Source organism: Capra hircus, chromosome 24 (assembly GCF_001704415.2).
Source record: "Capra hircus breed San Clemente chromosome 24, ASM170441v1, whole genome shotgun sequence".
Lineage (NCBI taxonomy): Eukaryota > Metazoa > Chordata > Mammalia > Artiodactyla > Bovidae > Capra > Capra hircus.
This window is the reverse complement of record NC_030831.1, coordinates 46,785,764-46,806,119: the sequence shown is the minus strand read 5'-3', so window position 1 is coordinate 46,806,119 and position 20,356 is coordinate 46,785,764. Positions and strand designations below refer to the sequence as shown.

Sequence of the window (20,356 nt, the reverse complement as noted above, 5' to 3'; positions counted from 1 at the left end):
TCTGTCCAGTATTAAATGATTGTGCTAGTTTTGGGGAGTTGTGTCTCTGAAATATGTGAAGCTGTACTTAAACTCTGGTGTTGCTGCAGAAAATACGATGGTTACAGATGTGTACACACATGTTCCACAAAAGTTTCCAAGTGGAACAGTCTGCCCCAGGCTGTGGTATAATATTCCATCTTTAAGGTCTGCAGCACCACTGTGGGTAGCTCTGAATTTGTCACTCTTTCAGGACTGGGGAGAGAGAAAAACTCAGGTAGTTGAGCACGTTTTCTGGGACATTGTTGCTCAGTCACTGCTGGTTTCTCTCCAGAAGCACTAACTCACCCTTGGATACTTACACTAGGGCTGTTGGTGAACACACTGACTACTCTGTGATGAGTCCCACACTCACCTCTGGAGCCAGGGTCCTGCAGTGGCTCCAGGGGCACTTGTGAGAGAGATGAGGAAATGGAGCATAGGACAAAGGATGTCAAAACAGATTTCAGAAAGAGAAGGCAGTAGAGTGGTGGTAGGGACAAGGGGGAGCTTGCCTGACCCTAGTTGGGCTGTCCCAAAGATCAGATGCCAGTCTTTCCCAAAGAGGTTCTTCATCTTTAGCCTTGTGAATTCCTACGGGACAGCTGATATAAATGTACATGGAACTGATGTAGAACTGCTAAGACCTCCCCTTGATCCACGATTGGGATATTGTAATATCTCCCAATATTGGGATATTGATTGGGATAAGGTAATATGGGCGTTGACTCGCATGTTTATGAGAATCATGTGAGTATACTGCCACCTTAGGAGAAGAATTGAGCTCTTTATCACCATGGAGATCTTCAGGGACTTTGTTCCAGTCGTAAGAAGCATCAACAAGCCACAGAGAAGTTTGACTTGTGGTCCTTGCCCATGACCCTGATTTATTGCACAACAGATCTTGGAGGAATAAGCTTTAACAGTCATGGGATTTCCCATCTGGGCTCTGAGTAAATTTGAATTCGTGTCCTGGAACAGGTCTCAGTCTGTATGACCTTATTGCAGTATGCAGTCAGCATGGATCCAGTGGTTGGATACTCTGTTGCGTGAACAGAGAGTGAACTGAATAGAAAATGGTGTTCCCTTGATAATATAGCAAGGTATCCCTGGATAATAAGGGTCAAATAGTGATGAAAGCAGTTTATATGCTGTTTTTACCCAGATCAAGATGATGGCTTTTAAAAGATACTTTAATCCATTGTTTTTCCAGCCTCTTGAGAACAGGGATGACAGTAAGCAGCTCACAGCAGGGATTGTAGAATGACATGTGTAGTGAGGACAGACACAAGCCTTCAGGAATGTCCCCATACCACCATCTTTGACCCAGATGCTGCCATTGTACAGACGGACCACCTCATGAGAAAGTTACGTGTTTTTAAGGGCAGGAGAGGGGGGAAAAAAAAGACCCTCTTTGCCTGGAGAGTTTTGAAAGGCTGCATTATTTTTCCTTTTAGACAGACTTTGAGAAATGGATGTAAACCTGTGGAGCTGTGAGGTTAGGGGTGTGTGGGGGGGAATATTTCTTGTAGAGATTCCAAAAGAATGGAGAGGAGGTGTGTTACAGTGCAGCTGGCAGAAATCTCCCAAGCGTTTCCTCTCACTGCAGTGGGAGACGTGTCAGTACCAGTGCCGTCATCTTAATGTATTCTCTTTCTGAGTTTGTGGGTTTCTTTCTCCTGATACATAATTTTTTTCCTGCATATATTAGTTACGCTGATGGTCTGCCTCTCAGTAAATCTGGCGTAAAGTACAATCAGTATTTTCTTTTGTTAAAACACACACACATGCTCCAGTGTGACGAGATTCCCTTGGCCTAAGATGGGATAATATTGGCGTCTAAAATATAATATTTAAGTAGACAAATAAACCATTGGAGGTTGCATCAACTCATTGCTCTAAAAGTTGATAGAATCATTGATTTTGGAGTAACCAAATGTTGATGTGGTCAAATTGTTTATAGAAAGGTTTAATACAAGCAAAAGGAAGAATGGATTTAAAAAACCTTTTTTTTTTTTTGTAATCCAAGAATCAAATAATGGATCTAGGTAACCGTGACCAATGGATACTGAAACCACTAGGTCAGAGCTAGATGGGAGGGGTCAGGCTGACCCAAGCTGAACTGATCAGCCTCGAGACCACTGACAGTGGGGCAGACAGCCATTCGGTGCCCCATGACGCGGCACGGTAGGAAGCATGTAGCCTTCTCTGTGAAGGTTTTGTCTCTGAAAATTTGAACCTGAATCTAGTCAAGCCTGTGCCACTAATTACTAGCTTAAAGCATGGAGTATCACATCTTCAAACTCTGAGGAAGCAGTCCGCCTAATCCAGATGAGAATATTCTTCAGATCAAGAGCCCTGGGGTCCCCCACAGAACAACGGCGTCCGAAACAGAGTGGGAGTTTTGGGGCAGGGGGTGAGAGAAGATGGAAATTATTCTTTCATAGAGCATAAAGGAGACTTCACAAACAGCTGAGCATACTGAGGCTCTAGTTCGGATTCCGATTCAGACTGTAAAGGGACATCTTATATGTCAAACTATGTATGGATAAAATAATGTGTCTGGGATACTTTATATAATACTTTGAGATGGGCAAAGACTACTTACAAGTAACCTATTGAATTGGGTGATAGTTTGCTTAGACTTTTTTCTCTAGTTTTGTATACATTTGAAAGTTTCAGTAATAGAATAAAAGTCATCTTCAAGGCAGTTGAGAAGTTGCAATATAAACTAGATATTAGATGATTTTAAAAATCATGGTTAATTTTGTAAGGTTATGATACTGTTCTTATTTCCTGAGGTCTTTTAAAGATGTATATAAAAGTATGGGTCAAGTCACAAGTCTAGAAGTGGCATTTAAAAAATGCTTGGGCAAAAATAAAGGTGTGTGTGTGTGGAGTCCCCTTCATGGATCATAGCCTTGTCGTGTCAAAGGGGCTTGTGTAACTCAGTGTAGCTATGAGCCATAGCAGGCAGAGCCACTCAAGAGGGACAGTTCTTAGTGGAGAGTTTTGGAGAAGGGAATGGCAAAATAAACACTTCAGTGTTCTTACCACAAGAACAATACAAAAAGGCAGAAGATAACTACACCAGAAGATGAGTCCCTCTCCAGGTCTAGGTGTCCAATATGCTACTGGGAAAGGGCAGAGGACAGTTACTAACAGCTCAAGAGAGAATGAAGAAGCTGGGCCGAAGTGGAAACGACACCCAGTTGTGGATGTGTTTGGTGGTGAAAGTAAAGCCCAGTGCTGTGAAGAACAGTATTGCAAAGAACCTGGAATGTTAGGTCTGTGAATCAAGGTAAATCAGACGTGGTCAAGCAGGAGATGGCAAGAGTGAACATCAGCATCTCAGGATTCAGTGAACTGAGATGGACAGAAATGAGCAAATTTAGTTCAGGTGACCATTATGTCTACTACTGTGGGCAAGAATCCCTTAGAAGAAATGGAGTAGCAATGTTTCGTGCAGTGATGGGCACAATAAAGGGCAGAAGTGGTCAGGACCTCATAAAGACAGAAGAGATTAAGAGGTGACAAGAATACACAGAAGAGCTATACAAAAAATGTCTTAATGACCTGGACAACCGCAGTGGTGTGGTCGCTCATCCAGAGCTAGGCATCTGCAGTGTGAAGTCAAGTGGGCCTTAGGAAGCTTCACTTCGAAGAAAGCTAGTGGAGGTGAGGGAATTCCAGCTGAGCTGTTTTAAATGCTAAAAGATGATGCTGTTCAAGCGCTGTGCTCCGTATGTCAACAAATTTGGAAAACTCAGCAGTGGTCGCAAAAAAAGATTAGTTTTCATTCCAGTCCCTAAAAAGGGCAGTGCCAAAGAATGCTCAGACTACTAGACAGTTGTACTCATTTTGCATGCTAGTAAAAATTATTCTCAAAATCTTTCAAGCTAGACTTCAGCAGTATGTGAACTGAGAACTTCCAGATGTACAAACTGAGTTTAGAAAAGGCAGAGGAACTAGCAGTCAAACCCAGTGTTCGGTGGATCATAGAGAAAGCAAGGGAATTCCAGGAAAACATCTGCTTCGTTGACTACACAAAAACCTTTGACTGTGTGGATCACAACAAACTGTGGAAAATTCTTAAAGAGATGGGAATACTGGACTACTTTCTCCTGAGAAAACTGTATGCAGGTCAAGAGAACATTTTTATCCCTCACAAGATTTTAATAATTCCTTTGAAATTCCCGTTTGTAGTGGTTTTTTTTTTTTTTTTTCAATTTTCAGAGTTCGTTTTCCCTCTTTGTCACTCCTGGTATTTGAATGAATGCAAGTTCCTAAAATGAATCCGTATAAAGAGATTCAACTTTATTGTTTAAAAGAAAGGAAAAAAAAATCATAGCCAATATGCCAAGATCTCAGCACCTTTGATTTTAATGGAACATGGAATTTTTGTTGTTACATTTTTTTGGATTTGTAAAATATTTTATAACATTTTTAAAAGGTTATTTTCCTCTTCTGGGTTTCCTCACCTTAGGTTGAGGACTGTGTGATTTCCAGGATAAAGGAAAAGAATTTAGTGTGACTGAAATTAGGCAAGATACTGTACTTGTTTCGGAGAAAATGTTTGCTCCTCTGCCCAGATTTTAAATTGCTTTCCTTTTTTATGGTTATAGGGCTATGCACCACCACCTAAAAATGGAATTGAACAGAAGCGCCCTGGACGCCCTTTGAATATTACATCTTTAGTTAGGTTATCCTCAGCTGTGCCAAACCAGATTTCCATTTCTTGGGCATCAGAAATTGGAAAGGTAAAGATTCTTTTCTCTGGGGAACATGAACGTGATTCCTCTAGGTGGTACTGATTTGCTTTGCCTTTTCTTAGGCTACTAGTTCATGTCATTCACTTTTCTGTTTATAACCCCCAAAAGTCATAATTTTCAATTCGGGGTAGAGAGATGAGATTCTTAAAGGTTAAAACTTTAAGGTTTCTTCAGTATCATCTCTGTTATCTTCCAAAGAAGATAAGTACCCTAACAGTATTTCTTAAGTTAATGGTTAATCACAGTTATGTTTATGTGTGTGTTTTAAGTGATATTTTTAAAAAATGGGGATTGGGGCTACTGTTACATATTTATGAAGAGGGACAAAGAAAGCTTTATTAGGCTTTGGGGGAAATGGTTAAATGTACTCCTGTTGTGATTAGACATAATTTATTTCAGCCTTTATATGAACATCTGATACTTAAATAACGTGAATATCTTGTAATATTTACTTAGATTTATATTTACTAGAAAATATTTACTTAGTTTTGTATTTATTTCCATACTCTTAGATTGATGGACTTGGTTTTCTGCAGATTCTTAAGCCTTAAAAAGCTTTTTGTCAATTATGAAATACTGGTTAATACAACAGGGATTTCCATTTTAGAACTGTTTATTTATATAACTGAAGTAATAGAAATGGAAGAGGTTTCAATAATTTCTGATCATCATCTTTAATGTTGCTGTTTCATAGAAATAAACTATAGTATTTCTCCTTATGGATGAAGAAGTTGAGTCATGTTTGTAGCCAGAATTAATTTAGTTTTATCACCAAGGTAATTGCCGAGCTGAACATAATGAATATTTTTGTATTAATCTTTGGACTGTACAACTGTGATTACTAGGGCCTCTAATGATTGTTCTCTTGAGCTCTCATTTCTGAATTTTTACAACTTGTTTATCCCTAATATTTTTTATTTGCATTAACTTATATGTACAGTCATGTAGCACTGGGTAAGGATTCAGGAAATCTTGGCTTAGTCTCAAGTTGGCAAATTGTTTGATTTTGGCAAAATTGCTTAATTATCTGGGGCCTACTTATTATAAACAATAAGTAAAATCTTGAGAATAAGTGTTATACAACTATAAGAGACATTGTTAACTGAGCAAGTACTAATGCTTTAAAGTTTAGTGAGATAATGAAGTTTTTTGAGAGAAATTTAAGCAGTATATCTTTTTGAAATGATTATGACCTTATAGATTTTGTTTTTGAGTAAATGATTGCAGATATTGAACGCTTAGCAGTTGTTTTTTTTTTTTAAACCCCTTATAATGGCTGCCCTGATAGCTCAGCTGGTAAAGAATCTGCATTCAATTCAGCAGACCTAGGCTTGACTCCTGGGTTGGGAAGATCCTCTGGAGAAGGGATAAACTACCCACTCCAGTATTGTTGGGCTTCTCTGGTGGCTCAGATGGTAAAGAATCTGCCTGCAATGTGGGAGACCTGGGTTCAATCCCTTGCTTGGGAAAATCCCCTGGAGAAGGGAAGGGCTACCCACTCCAGTATTTTGACTTGGAGATTTCCATGGACAGAGGAACCTGGCAGGCTACAGTCTATGGGGTCACAGAGTCAGACATGACTGAGCAACTTTCACTTAATGGAAATAATATTCTTTTCTTGCATTTGTAATCAGTAAATTTGTATACTCTTTTGGATATTCAGATATTTGAAAGGACTGTAGCAGAATGTTAAAAATGATATTCAAAGTATTTGGTTTGGCAACTATTAAAAGTATTTTGTTTATTGTAGAATCAGTTGAATGAATATGTGTAGTGAATTGGTGAGGTGGGTTTTAAGTATTTAAGTAAAATTATATATCATCTCTTCATTGCTTTATAGATAGCTCATGAAAGTTCCTTTGTTCCAAGTCTAAGAGGGTATGGAATTGGATGCTATTATTTTCTGACATTGTATTTTTTATTTTTATTATTTTTTCATGTGTCTTATATACTACAGTAGCTGCCTCTTCCCAGTAAAATGTCCATTTGCAAATAGCAATTAATTTGTCAAATTTTTTCTCAAAAAAAAAAAAAAAGCTGATTTGGGATTCATGTGAATGATTTGCCTAAGGTTATGTAGCAGGTGTCTGCCAAAATTAGAACTGTGAAACTCTGGATTAGAAGTATTAATTTAGACCACAGGTGTTTGAACTTTGTTTCTATAGTGGAACTCATTTTTCATTGAATGTATTTTCCCTATTACATAAAAAACAGAAAATTCTAGTTGGAAGTGTTCATAGGCGGGTATATTCTCATTTATACCATGGTGGCTCCTGAGGCACCAGTTTTGCTAAGTTAGAAACACAGTTGGAAAACCATTGATCTGAGCATTTTTTTTCACATAGATGTTTTAAAGTGGTAAGTGACTGAGAAATACCTTTAATAGGGTGAAGCATTCATCTTCCCTAAAGTAACTGAGTTGATTTTGTTCCCTTCCCAGTCACTGACTTTGCTGTATAAGTTATTTTGCATGTTATTTTTAGAAACCAGAGTTTCTTAGACAAATGTTTTATATCAATAACTATTATCTCTCATCTTTAATACAGATTATCTTTCTTTGTAGAATTACTCCATGTCTGTATATCTTGTACGACAACTCACATCAGCCATGTTATTACAGAGATTAAAAATGAAAGGTATTAGAAACCCTGATCATTCCAGAGCACTAAGTAAGTATTGTTTGTAAGACTGAGCATATGATATGGTTTTAAATGGAAATTTTAAAAGCTTCACATATGCATCAATACAGAAACAATTTGGGAATAATTAATAAAAACCAAAAATGAATTATGAGTTAAAAATACTCTTAAGAATTGAGCTATATAAATTGAAAAACCCTTCTCTTAGAAACTGCTCCCAAGAGGATGAAGTTTGAATCTCAATTAATATTGATATTTTGCCTTTTCTTAAGAAGTTAATTTTGGTAAATGTCTGGTTGTTGGCAGTTTTGATGCCTGCGTTGGGAATAGGAATGCAGGTCTTCAAGTCTTCCAGTGTGTAGTGTACTATACACTTAAAAAACTTCTAACTTAAAAGGTCTTTTTGCAAAAGAAATGTTGATATCCATCAGAAATAATATTTGCCTTCTGAGATGTTTTATTTTGTACTTTTATACTTTCATGCTGTATAATAATAAATAGAGGAAAAAATGTGATGTGTAACCCAAGCTGTAAATAATTCAGTAACTGACGTTAATTGAACAAGACATTTTTTTCTGGGAAAGAGAATATTTTACCCCCATTACCTCCCACATCAGTGAATGAATCAGAAAGGAGAGGGAATCTGTGGGTTGGAAAGAGAGCCAAGTAGGGCTGTTGAAATGGTATTTTGTTTCTTTTTTTTTTTTTAATTTATTTATTTATTTTAAATTTTAAAGTCTTTAATTCTTACATGCATTCCCAAACATGAAACCCCCCCCCACCTCCCTCCCCATAACATCTCTCTGTGTCATCCCCATGCACCAGCCCCAAGCATACTGTATCCTGCGTCAGACATAGACTGGCGGGTATTTTGTTTCTTATACTCAAGCCATTTCTCATCTCACACAGCACAGTGTTGATCTTCCTATCTAGAACTGGAAGCCAGGGAAATTCTTCCACAGTTCTTCTTACCTGACGAAGGTTCCACTCTTTCCAGTTCCAGTCTGGTTCTCCCTATCATGGTGTTGAGAATTAGGCATCTGAAGGCAGTTTATGTATTTATTAGTTTGTGTCAGCAGTAACTTGTATGTATTATGTGGTGAAGAAGATGGCAGATAATCCTACATCCATAGTATTTTTCAGGAGTCAAAGTATAAAAATATTTTACCTTTTTTTATAAAGTATAAGAATATTTTATTTGTAAAATTATTTACAGATTTAACAATTATTGGAAGTTACATGTATTCCCTAATTAAAATAGTCATGCACGTGTTTTAAAAAAGTATTGAAGCTCAGAGTTCAGCTGCCTTCGCTAATTGTACTGTTCTCAAGCCTGAAACAGCTGTTTTAAAAACTTCTCCTTACCCACAATTTTAATTTTAAAAAGAAATCTTAAAAGTTTGATTAAACATGTCATTTAGAGTTTCTAATTCTTTAACCTAATACTGGAAGCATGGCTGTGTTTTCTATACATTAATACTTAAGATTTTATTTTGTTCTTATAGTTTCTTGATCTATTTGAAGTGTTTGGGAAATTTTAAATAAGATGGCATATATTTCTATAATCCTGTTCATAAGTCACAGTTTTTTAAACATTGTATTTATTGTTGATTTCCCCTCAAGTTAAAGAAAAACTTACTGCAGATCCTGACAGTGAGATCGCTACCACTAGCCTTCGCGTGTCCTTGATGTGCCCTGTAAGTAAAGCAGTGAAACATTCTAAGGCATTTTGCTTTTTTTATGTTACTAATTTTCCTATAAGTAAGTATGGAAATGAATGATACAGTATAAAACTTTGAACTTTTTTTGTTTTCTCATTCAGGAATATTCATGGATAAGCATTATAATTGCAGAGAATGCAAGGGTTCTCAGGCAGTGACTAAACAAAAAGAGCCATAAAAGGATATTGTATCAAAGAGGAAAGAGAGCTTTAGGTTCACAGTAATCTGTCCCTGCTAATTATAGATAATCCACAGCTAATACTGAACACAGAGAGTTGGCTCCTTTTATCAGCATATAAACTGTGTTGAAAAATAGCAACAAAATTTTTAGGACCTAATGCTAATTTATGGGAGAAATCAGGAATAGTGGATGAAGGCGTCTTTAAAATCATTACTTTTGGGAAGGACCCTTTCTGGATAAGAGGAACTTCATGAGAGAAGTCCTGCGATTAGGACTTACGGTTGGGGTGGGGAGGGTTGGGTTTGGTGACCAGCTACCATTGTGTACAGGTTTTTAAGTGGAAAGAGAATTGTGTCGAGAAAGGGATAATCTGTTGAGCTCCTGTTACATGCTTCTTAAGACTTTCTTAACTAGCAAGCCTGTATGGAGTTGTTCCCATTTTGCTGCTGAGGAACCTGAGGCTGAAAGAGGTTGCTAACCCAGATCGCACACTTAGGTTATAGTAGAACAAGAATAAAAAGTTTGGTCTTCTGACCATATTCCAGTTTTCTTAACAAGGTACCATATTGCCACATGGGGCCAGAAATATAAATATCCTGATTATAAATCTACCTGTCTGTTATTCTGGAAAGCAGTATTTGCAGGTATCTTTCTAAAGCTTTGTGTATTATCATTTGCTTGAACTTACCTTTATTGAAAAGGGATAGAATTACATGAAACTGGGATTGCTTCCAAATTGGGAACCTGTGGTTATGAGCAGAGGAGGTCAGCAGGAGGACTTTAATGCCCTGAGGTGGCGGCAGAGGCCCTCGAGGGCATGTGTTTAGACCCAGGGTCTTCTCTAGTCACTGGGCATCAGTTCATTTGAGTGTCCTCACAGTGCCTTTTTCTCCTTCTCATGTTAAAATTGATACTAAATTGAAACACATGAAATTTCCATTTTGTTAGTCAGAAACAGTTTGGATATTAGAAATTTCTTAGTGGTTTAACCCTAGTTTATTTGGCAGATACTCACTGCTGGCTGTATATTAAGCACAGCCACTGTTGGGGAATGGAACTTGTGTTACATTTATGTTTTACTGTGTCAAACTGTAGTCAGGAAGAAGGCGCTTCTCTTTACTTCTCTTTACAACTAAGAAGTTGTACAGGTACACAGTGCTGTATTCCGTAAGTTTTTTATGAACCATTTTTGTTTGTGTGTGTTTTTCCTCTTTTCCTTCAAACACTATGCTATTCTATATGACAGCAACTAAAACAATAACCAAACTGTTGGATTCTTGGACATTCAAAACAATGAAAGTGGCATATTGAAGTGGTTGGGATTTCTCCTATATAAGAATAGATTCTTTTCAGGTGTATCAGTTTTAAGAAAATCGACAGTTTTAAGAAAATTAACAGTTCTGTTATTTGAAGAAATAACAAGATCCTGTTTAAAGTTCATTAAATGTTTTCTTTCTCTGCTTACAAGTGAAAACAGATCTGTTTTGAGACTCTTTTGAGCTTTTCCTCAGTATTCATTCTACCTGATATTTTTCAGAACATTTTGTAAGAAAACAGTGAATGGTACTCTTCAGACCGTCCTAATGTTAACATACATTGGGTTGATAACTTTAGGATGTGGTATATGTTATTAGAAAATCAAGCATAGGTGTTTTGAGCAAACTTAGCAGATAGATGATGGAACTTAGATTATGAAAGTAGTTTTAGAGGCAGAGACACTACAGCAGAATGAAAATAAGACAGGAACTAGGATGGTGATGGGAACTGGAGAGAAAAAAAGAATTACAGGCAGTTGAGAGGATAAGCCTAAAAAACCCTGGGTTTATTAGGCAAAAATTAGAATGATAGCTTAAGGAGGTGGGAGAAATGTTCTGTTTTCATGATATGTGAAATGTTCTGTTTTGTAAAGTGATTTAGAGCAGACATGAATGTGGATAGTGAGAGTGCAGTCCACGATCTCTGTCCCGGGACCTAAGGGAGGTATGTTTTCAGCACTAGTTGTTGAAGAGGGATCTGATTGAGTGTGTATAATTAACTTTTTGAACATAGTATCTGAATTTTACACAGAATTGAGATTGGGATGGAAACTGACCTTTTCCAGTCCTGTGGCCACTGCTGAGTTTTTCAAATATGCTGACATGTTGAGTGCAGCACTTTAACAGCATAATCTTTTAGCATTTTAAATAGCTCAGCTGGAATTCCCTCACCTCCATTAGCTTGGTTCATAGTAATGCTTCCACACTGCAGGATATCTGGCTCTAGGTGAGTGACCACACCATTGTGGGTTTTCCTGTCACTAAGACCTTTTTTGTATAGTTCTTCTGTGTATTCTCGCCACCTCCTCTTAATCTTTTCTGCCTCTGTTAGGTCCTTACCCTTTCTGTCCTTTATCGTGCCCATCCTTGCATGAAGTGTTCTCTTGATCTCTCCAGTTTTCTTGAAGAGATCTCTAGTCCTTTCCGTTCTGTTGTTTTCCTCTACTTCTTTGCATAGTTCATTGAAGAAAGTCTTATCTCTCCTCGCTGTTCTCTGGAGCTCTGTTCAGTTTGGTGTACATTGTTCCCTTTCTCCCTTGCCTTTGGCTTCTCTTCTTTCCTCAGCTATTTGAAAAGCCTGCTTGTATAACTACTTTGCCTTCTTGGATTTCTTTTTCTTGGGGATGGTTTTGGTCACCACCACCTGTACAGAGTTATGAACCTCTGTCCATACTTCTTCAGGCACTCTGTCTACCAGATCTGATCCTTTGAATCTATTCGTCACATCCGCTGTCTGATCATAATTAATTATTATTTGGGTCATATCTGAATGGCCTAGTGGCTTTCCCTACTTTCTTCAATTTAAACTTGAATTTTGCAGTAAGGAACTCATGATCAGAGCCACAGTCAGATCCAGGTCTTGTTTTTGCTGACTTTATAGAGCTTCTCCATCTTCAGCTGCAAAGAATATAATCAGTCTGATTTCGATATTGACTATCTGGTGATGCCCATGTGTAGAGTCTCTGTGTTGTTGAAAATGGTGTTTGCTATGACCAGTGTGTTTGCTTGGCAGAATTCTGTTAGCCTTTGCCCTGCTTTATTTTATATTCTAAGGCCAAACTTGCATATACTCCAGGTATCTCTTGACTTCCTACTTTTTCAGTTCAATCCTCTATGATGAATAGGACATCTTTTTTTGGATCACTGCCTTGTTGGGGCGAAGGGTCTTCTGTAACTCATTGAAGCTATGAGCCATGCTGTGTAGGGCCATCCAGGATGGTTGGGTCATAGTAGAGTTGTGACAAAACGTGATTCACTGGAGGAGGGAATGACAAACCACCCCAGTATAGTAGCAGTGAGAACCCATGAACTGTATAACAGGGCAAAAAGATAGGACACCGAAAGATGAGCCCCCTCCCCCACCAAGGTCAGAAGGTCTCCAGCATGCTACTGCGGAAGAGCAGAGGACAACTATTAACAGCACCAGAAAGAAGGAAACTGCTGAGCCAGAGCAGAAACAGCACTCAGTTGCGGGTGTGTCTGGTGACGAATGTAAAATCCAGTGCTATAAGGAACAGTTTTGCACAGAAACCTGGAATGTCAGGTCCATGAATCAAGGTAAATTGGATGTGGTCAACCAGGAGATGGCAAGAGTAAATGCCGGCATCTTAGGAATCAGTGAACTAAAATGAATGGGAATGGGTGATTTTAATTCAGATGACCGTGATATCTACTACTGTTAGCATGAGTCCTTCAGAAGAAATGGAATAGCCCTCATAGTCAACAAAAGTCTGAAATGCAGTTCTTGGGTGCAGCCTTAAAAACAACAGAACAATCTTGGTTCATTTCCAAGGCACACCATTCAGTATCACAGTAATCCAAGTCTATGGCCCAAACACCGGTGCTGAACAAGCTGAAGTTGATCAGTTCTGTGAAGACCTAGAAGACCTCCTAGAACACCAGTACTACACCAGTACTCTTGTTAAAAAATAATATAATGAAGGGATGCCTCTTAGGAATGCAAGTGTAAGTTGTTATTAGAAAATCTATTGAAATATTCAAATCTATAACAATAATTGAAAAAAAAAATCCTCCAGTTACCCCATTAGGTGCTGAGTAGATCAGCATCCTTTTCTCGCAGAACAAAACCTCTTAGCAAAATAGGAAAACGTAGATAATTAAAACTAAAAACTACCGCCATGTATGATATAAAACTAGAAGGCAATGGCACCCCACTCCAGCATTCTTGCCTGGAGAATCCCATGGACGGAGGAGCCTGGTGGGCTGCAGTCCATGGAGTTGCTGAGAGTCGGACACGACTGAGCGACTTCACTTTCACTTTTCACTTTCATGCATTGGAGAAGGCAGTGGCACCCCATTCCAGTACTGTTGCCTAGAAAATCCCATGGATGGAGGAGCCTGGTGGGCTACAGTCCGTGGGGTCGCTGAGATTCGGACATGACTGAGCGACTTGTTTGACTTTTCACTTTACTGCATTGGAGAAGGAAATGGCACCCCACTCCAGTGTTCTTGCCTGGAGAATGCCAGGGACGCGGGAGCCCGGTGGGCTGCTGTCTGTGGGGTCGCACAGAGTCGGACACGACTGAAGCGGTTTTGCAGCAGCAGCAGCAGCATGACATACAACTAGGAATGTCTTCATGAAAGTGAAGAATATTTGAATTTGTGTTATAGCTCTGCCAGCTGTGTCTTATTGAGTGTATTTTTTTTAGTATCTTGTAACCTCAACATTGTCATTTCAAAAGTAGAAATAGGAGGTACTAGTCTTTGGAAATCATACAATTATGAGAATTACATGAAATTTTTGTAAAAGTCTGTAACATGCTGTAAGATTCTGCATTACAGAAAAGGTTATCTGTTATTAAATGGAAGGGGAAATAATGAAAGCATATATCATAAAAAATTGCCTCACATTCTTTTCTCACCTTTTTCCATCTTGAATATTCCCTAACATTATACAGAAAAACCTGAAGGAACTTACTGGGCAGCCCAATAGTTAAATTGTGCTACCCACTTGCATGAATCCCTCTAACTTCTAAAATCTCTTTTAGAATCCTAGTTAGACACTAAGAGACAGTATAGACTCTTGAGCTAGATCATCAGGGTTCAGATATTGACTCTGACTTTGTAATGTTAGTCAAGTTAATTTCCTTTCTTTGCGCCTGTTTCCTCATGTATAAAATGAGGATGATAGTATAGATCACCTGTGTAGGTTAAAAGGTAGTGTCACTAAGATTAAGGTAGAGGTTAATTCATTGTGCTACTTTGCATATACGACTGCTATAGTGATGAATTGGCTAAATTATTTTCTTTTTATATTATAAAATAACCCAGTGTTCATTTTAGAGGAAAGAAATTACAGGTAAACCAAAAGGAAAAAAGGAGAATATCCTAAAGATCCTCCCCCTCAGGGAGGATTAACGGTGTTATAATTTTCTGTGATTTCTTCTAGACTTTATAGTGCATATGAAGAAGTCCTTTCTTTTTCCTTTTCTTTGTCTTTACCATTTATCCAGTCTCTCTCCATTCCTTCTACCATCTGGTTGACAAATACTGAGCATACATTGCATCCTTGGAACTATGTTGTAACACTTAGATCACAGTAGTGAACAGTGACATAGACCTTTTCCTTGTAGGGCTTAGCGTATAGTCGAGAAATAGATTTTCTATCAGAATAAGAGAACTGATTAAAAACTGAGATTTTTTTTTTTTTGTAAAGGGTATACAGGGAGGTTTGAAAGGCTTTACAGAAAAACCTGGTCTGATCTAATCTGGATGTTATGTGTGTCTTGATGTTTGTATTCCTCTACCAGTTGGAATAAGAATTGAATAGAGAACTAGGTTTTATCAGTATACTGACACTTCAACATATGTGATTATACGAAAGTAAAAAGTTTTCTTTCTTAAGTGAAAAATACATTTGCAGTTCATATCACATATATGAGGCTGGTTAATATAGGTAACCAAAGATTAATAACCAAGTAGAAAATCAAGAAGGTTTTGAATAAATAGTTCTTGGAAACACAAATGACCCTTAGAAGCTATAAAAAGCTCAGCTTCACTTAGAAGTGTATTACAAAACTAATGGGTGTTTTTCACCTGTCAGATCGGCAGAGGTTAAAGGATTCAAGAATTGCTATATTGATAAGGTTGAAGGGAGCCAAGCACATTAATACATGTGTATGTGTAAATCAGTAGGTAATTTCTGTGAAAGTTAGTTTGTTATTGGGACAAAAATCACAGATAGACTTGGACTCAAAAGTTTTCCTCCTAGGAATTTATCCTGTAGCTATCTATTACAGTATCATCTGTAGTGATAAAGGATTAGAAAAAGTTTAAATATAAGTACAGAATTGTGTGAATTGCATGCCACCATTTCTGTGAAAATATTTTTTAAAAGACACGCTTGATTATGCATAGACCATCTGTGAAAGGACATGCAAGAGATGGATAGCAGTGGTTCCCTTTAAGTAGGGGAAGAGATGAAAAAGAAACATGTTTTCATGTTTTAAAATATTTATTTTTAATTGAAGGATAAAGCTTTAAATGTTTTCATTTTATATGTATCTTTTTCTACCTGTGATTTTACAAGGTTTGCTTTCTTTCAGAAAGTGAAATGGTCTTTTAAAAATTATAGCTCAAGCAGTGAATACAAATAAAGTATATTGGAGTCTTGATGGAAATAAATTCTGGCTTGAATTTCTTTTTCATTTTGTTAGGCTTGTATGACTTCTTCAGATTTTTATGACTTTTGAGGCTTTGTTCTCTTTTCTGAAATGACTTTCCATGTTGTCTTCCCTGTCGTCTAGTTAGGGAAAATGAGGCTGACAATCCCATGCCGTGCGGTGACTTGTACACACCTACAGTGTTTTGATGCTGCCCTTTATCTGCAAATGAATGAGAAGAAACCCACCTGGATTTGTCCTGTGTGTGACAAAAAAGCTGCCTATGAAAGTCTAATTTTAGATGGGTAAGTATATCCCAACATAATACTTAATTATACTCAATCTTATTTTTAAACTGTAGTTAATGGCCCTTCTATCTTTACATTATTACGGTGTTGGGGGCAAGAGGGTGAGTAGTTTCCTTTTTTTGCTTTCCATGATCATATTTCATTACCTATAGGAAAGAGGGTAAAATCCACTTAGTGATGTCATTTTGCTTATCTAGAACTAGAAGAGCAATGAAGTCTCTGCAGAACCATACTAATTAAGTGGTAGGGTAAATAGAGTTGTGTTATGCAGCGGGTAAGTTTAAAATGGGAATTCACTTCTAGGTTTTTCTGACAGTGGAGCCCAAACTCTTAGCAGTATTGCTCATATTGTGTATGTTGAAATTAAGGAAAATAATACAACCTAATTGTTAGTAATGTATATATATACATTATCATTTCATTCAATATAGAGTGAAAAATAACCTAGATCTTTAAAGATAATTCTGCAGCATGTTTTTTTGAGTTTGAAAAGAGTATTATTGTAGAGAGGAATGAGACAGTAAAGAGTGATGGGACTTTTTCTGTCTGTAAACTTTTACTTTTTAACTTGCTTTGAAATAATTTCAAACTTAACAAGAAATTGTTAACAGTAGCATAATGTGTCAGTTGTTAACATTCTTGCCATTTTGTTTTATCACATTCCCTCCTAATTTATATGTATTTTTGTGTGTGTATGTGTATATAGAGAAAAAGATGATGATCACTATTCTCAGAAACTTTTTGAACCATAAGTTATGTATTTCATGCCCTTTTGCCCATTCATATTTTAGGGTGTGCTTCCTGAATGCTTGACATTGTGTTGTGGGTATACTGCTTATCATTAATGTGTTTTAGAGAGTTCCAGAGATTTTATTTGAACAAACACTAGTTTTTTTGTCAGAAACCTCAAGATTTCATTTTTCCCTCTTTTCATTCATGCAGTTCTTTATTCTGTTATGCATTCCTTCATGAATTCTTTCAACAGCATACATATTAAATACTAGCCATGTGTCAGGTCTGAAATGGAGACAATAAAGAATTGTGTAGTAACTGTTAAGTGCTGTGAAGGTAAAGAATGAAACTATGTGAAGAGAACTAGGGATGGGGAAGAAACTGATGGTAGGGAGTATGTGATCGCATTACTACAGCCTACCTGATTGTTGGTCAGAGGTCTTACCAACACTTAATGAATGTCATCTCTTCATAGGCTTAGGACACTGCCTCCATCATTTGAAATATTTTTATACACAAGTGTCATTTCTGTGCTGTAATTTGTGCTGTTGATCAAAGTATTGATCACTGTAAAACTTTTAATTATTGGATTTTTGTTATGCATTAATATCTCTTAGGCCATATGAATCAGAATTTTCTTGACCATCATTGCAGTTGGCTATATTCACCTGAATGAAAGTATTCTTAAATTACACAAATCTTGTTTTGATTTTGATTGGAATTTTGTTTTTCATATAATTCGGAAAAATACATATTTAAAATTTTACATCTTCTAAGGAAGGTAGCGTTTTTCCTCATTCATTTTTATCAGTTTTATTGTGGTAGAAGAACTGTCCCTATTTAAAGTGTACAATTTGATACATTTTGACCAAATATATACCTGAAATATCATTAAAATGTGATAACAGATATATCTGTCACACCTGAAGTTTTCTCAATTCTTTTGGGACTCCATGGACTGTAGCTCACCAGGCTCCTCTGTCCGTGGATTTCTAGGGAAAAATACTGGAATGAGTTGCCATTTCCTTCTCAGGTGATCTTCCTTACCCAGGGATCAAACCTGTGGCTCCTGTATTTGCAGGTGGATTCTTTAGCACTGAGCCACCTGGGAAGCAAGGTGGCTGGAGAAGAAAATGGCAACCCACTCCAGTATTCTTTCCTGGAGAACCCCATGGACAGTATGAAAGGGCTAAAAGATAGGATGCTGGGAGGTGAGCCCCCTGCAGGTCTGAAGATGTCCAGTATGCTACTGGGGAACAGTGTAGGGCAGTTACTAATAGCTCCAGTGAGAATGAAGCAGCTGGGCCAAACCAGAAATGACACTCAGCTGCGGATGTGTCTGGTGGTAAAAGCGAAGTCCAATGCTATAAAGAACAGTATTGCACAGGAACCTGGAATGTTAGTTCCATGAATCAAGGTAAATTGTATATGGTCCAGGAGAAGATGGTAAATTATATATGGGCCAGGAGAAGACTGAACATTGACATTTTAGGAATCTGAATTTTCAGATGACTATTATATCTACTACTGTGGTCACGAATCAGTAGAAGAAGTGGAGTAGCCCTCATAGTCAACAAAAGAATCTGAAATGCAGTATTTGGGGTACAGTCTCAAAAAGGACTGAATGATCTCAGTTCGCTTCCAAGGCAGACCCTTCATTATCACAGTAATCCAAGTCTGTGCACTAAATACTAACACCAAAGAAACTGACATTGACCAGTTCTATGAAGACCTATAAACTCTCTAGAACTAATAGTAAAAAAAGATATGCTTTTCATTGTAAGGAATTGGAATGCAGAAATAGAAAGTCAAGAGATATCCGAACTAGCAGGCAGCTTTGGCCTTGGAGTACAAAATGAAGTACGTCCGTGGAATTCTCCAGGCAAGAAATTCTGGAGTGGGTAGCCATTCCCTTCTCGGGGGATCTACCCAACCTAGGGATCAAACCCAGGTCTCCTGCATTGTGGGCGGGTTCTTTACCACTTGAGCCACCAGGGAAGCCCCAAATGAAGCAGGACAAAGGCCAACAAAATTGTGTTAAGAGAACACAATGGTCATGGCAGACACCCTTTTCCAACAACCCAAGAGATGACTCTAAACATGGACATCTCCAGATGGTCAGTACCAAAATCATATTGATTGTTCTTTGCAGCCAAAGATCAAGAAGCTCAATACAGTCAGCAAGAACAAGACCTGAAGTGGACTGGCTCAGATTATGAGCTCTTTATTGAAAAATTCAGGCTTAAATTGAAGTAGGGAAAACCACTAGGCCATTCAGGTATGACCTAAATCAGATTCCCTTATGATTATACAGTGGATGTGACAAGTAGATTTGAGAGATTAGGTCTGGTAGACAGAGAGCCTGAAGAACTATGGATGGGAGTTCCTAACACTGTACAGGAGGCAGTGACCAAAACCATGCCCAAGAAAAATAAAGAAGGCAAAGTGGCTGTCCAAGGAGGCTTTACGAATAACCTATGGAAAGACGAGAAGTGCAAGGGAGAAGGGGAAAGGTAGACCCAGCTGACCGCAGAGTTCCAGACAATAGCAAGGAGAGATCAGAAGGCCTTCTTAAATGAACAGTGCAAAAAAATAGAGGAAAAGAACAGAATGGGAAAGACTAGAGATCTCTTCAAGGAAATTGGAGAGATTAAGAGAACATTTCATGCAAGGATGGGCACGAGAAAGGACAGAAAGGGTAAGCACCTAACAGGCAGAAGAGATTAAGAGGAGGTGGCAGGAATATACAGAAGAACTATACAAAAAAGGTCCTAATGACCCAGGTAACCATGATGGTGCAGTCGCTCACCTAGAGCTCAACATCTTGGAGCATACAATCAAGTGGGCCTTAAGAAACATTACTACTGTTTTCCAATGTGATGTACTATTTTATATTCCCAATAGCAGAGCAATAGTTCTTGGATTAAGGCCAGTTTATCAGGGTTTTCTTTTATGTCCTATGCCTTTGATATCATACTAAGATATTTTCCCCTAACCCAGGGTCACAAAGATTTTCTCCTTGCTTTCTTTAGAAGTCTTTTCATTGCATTTTGCACTTAGACATCTTGTCTGTTTCAAGTTAATTTTTGTATATGGTGTGAGATAAAAATCAGGGATTTAGCTTCATATTTGTTTTTGGCATATGCTCATGCAGTCGCTCTGCCATGCTTGTTGAAGAGATTGGCTTTTACTCACTGCACTGCCTTTGCATTGTTTTTTCAAAAATGAGTTTGCCATATGTGTGTGGGTTCATCTTTGAACTTTATTCTGTTGATTTGTGTATGTTTATGTCAGTATTGCACTGTCTTAAAATCAGAGTAATATGAG

The 20,356-nt window shown here is 37.8% G+C and overlaps 1 protein-coding gene across 11 annotated transcripts in view; it reads left to right on the top strand.

Moving 5' to 3' along the window:
* The window catches only part of PIAS2 (protein inhibitor of activated STAT 2), a 101,052-nt gene that overhangs the window by 48,729 nt on the left and 31,967 nt on the right, over window positions 1-20,356 (top strand). For all 11 annotated transcript variants that reach the window (XR_001917159.1, XM_018039505.1, XM_018039507.1 and 8 more), the window contains 4 exons: window positions 4,644-4,778; window positions 7,354-7,459; window positions 9,053-9,126; window positions 16,134-16,294. Coding sequence is in view for 10 of the 11 variants with exons in the window: in XM_018039505.1 (XP_017894994.1) it covers window positions 4,644-4,778; window positions 7,354-7,459; window positions 9,053-9,126; window positions 16,134-16,294 (476 nt within the window). In the remaining variant the exon portion in view is untranslated. The remainder of the gene's footprint in view (window positions 1-4,643; window positions 4,779-7,353; window positions 7,460-9,052; window positions 9,127-16,133; window positions 16,295-20,356) is intronic.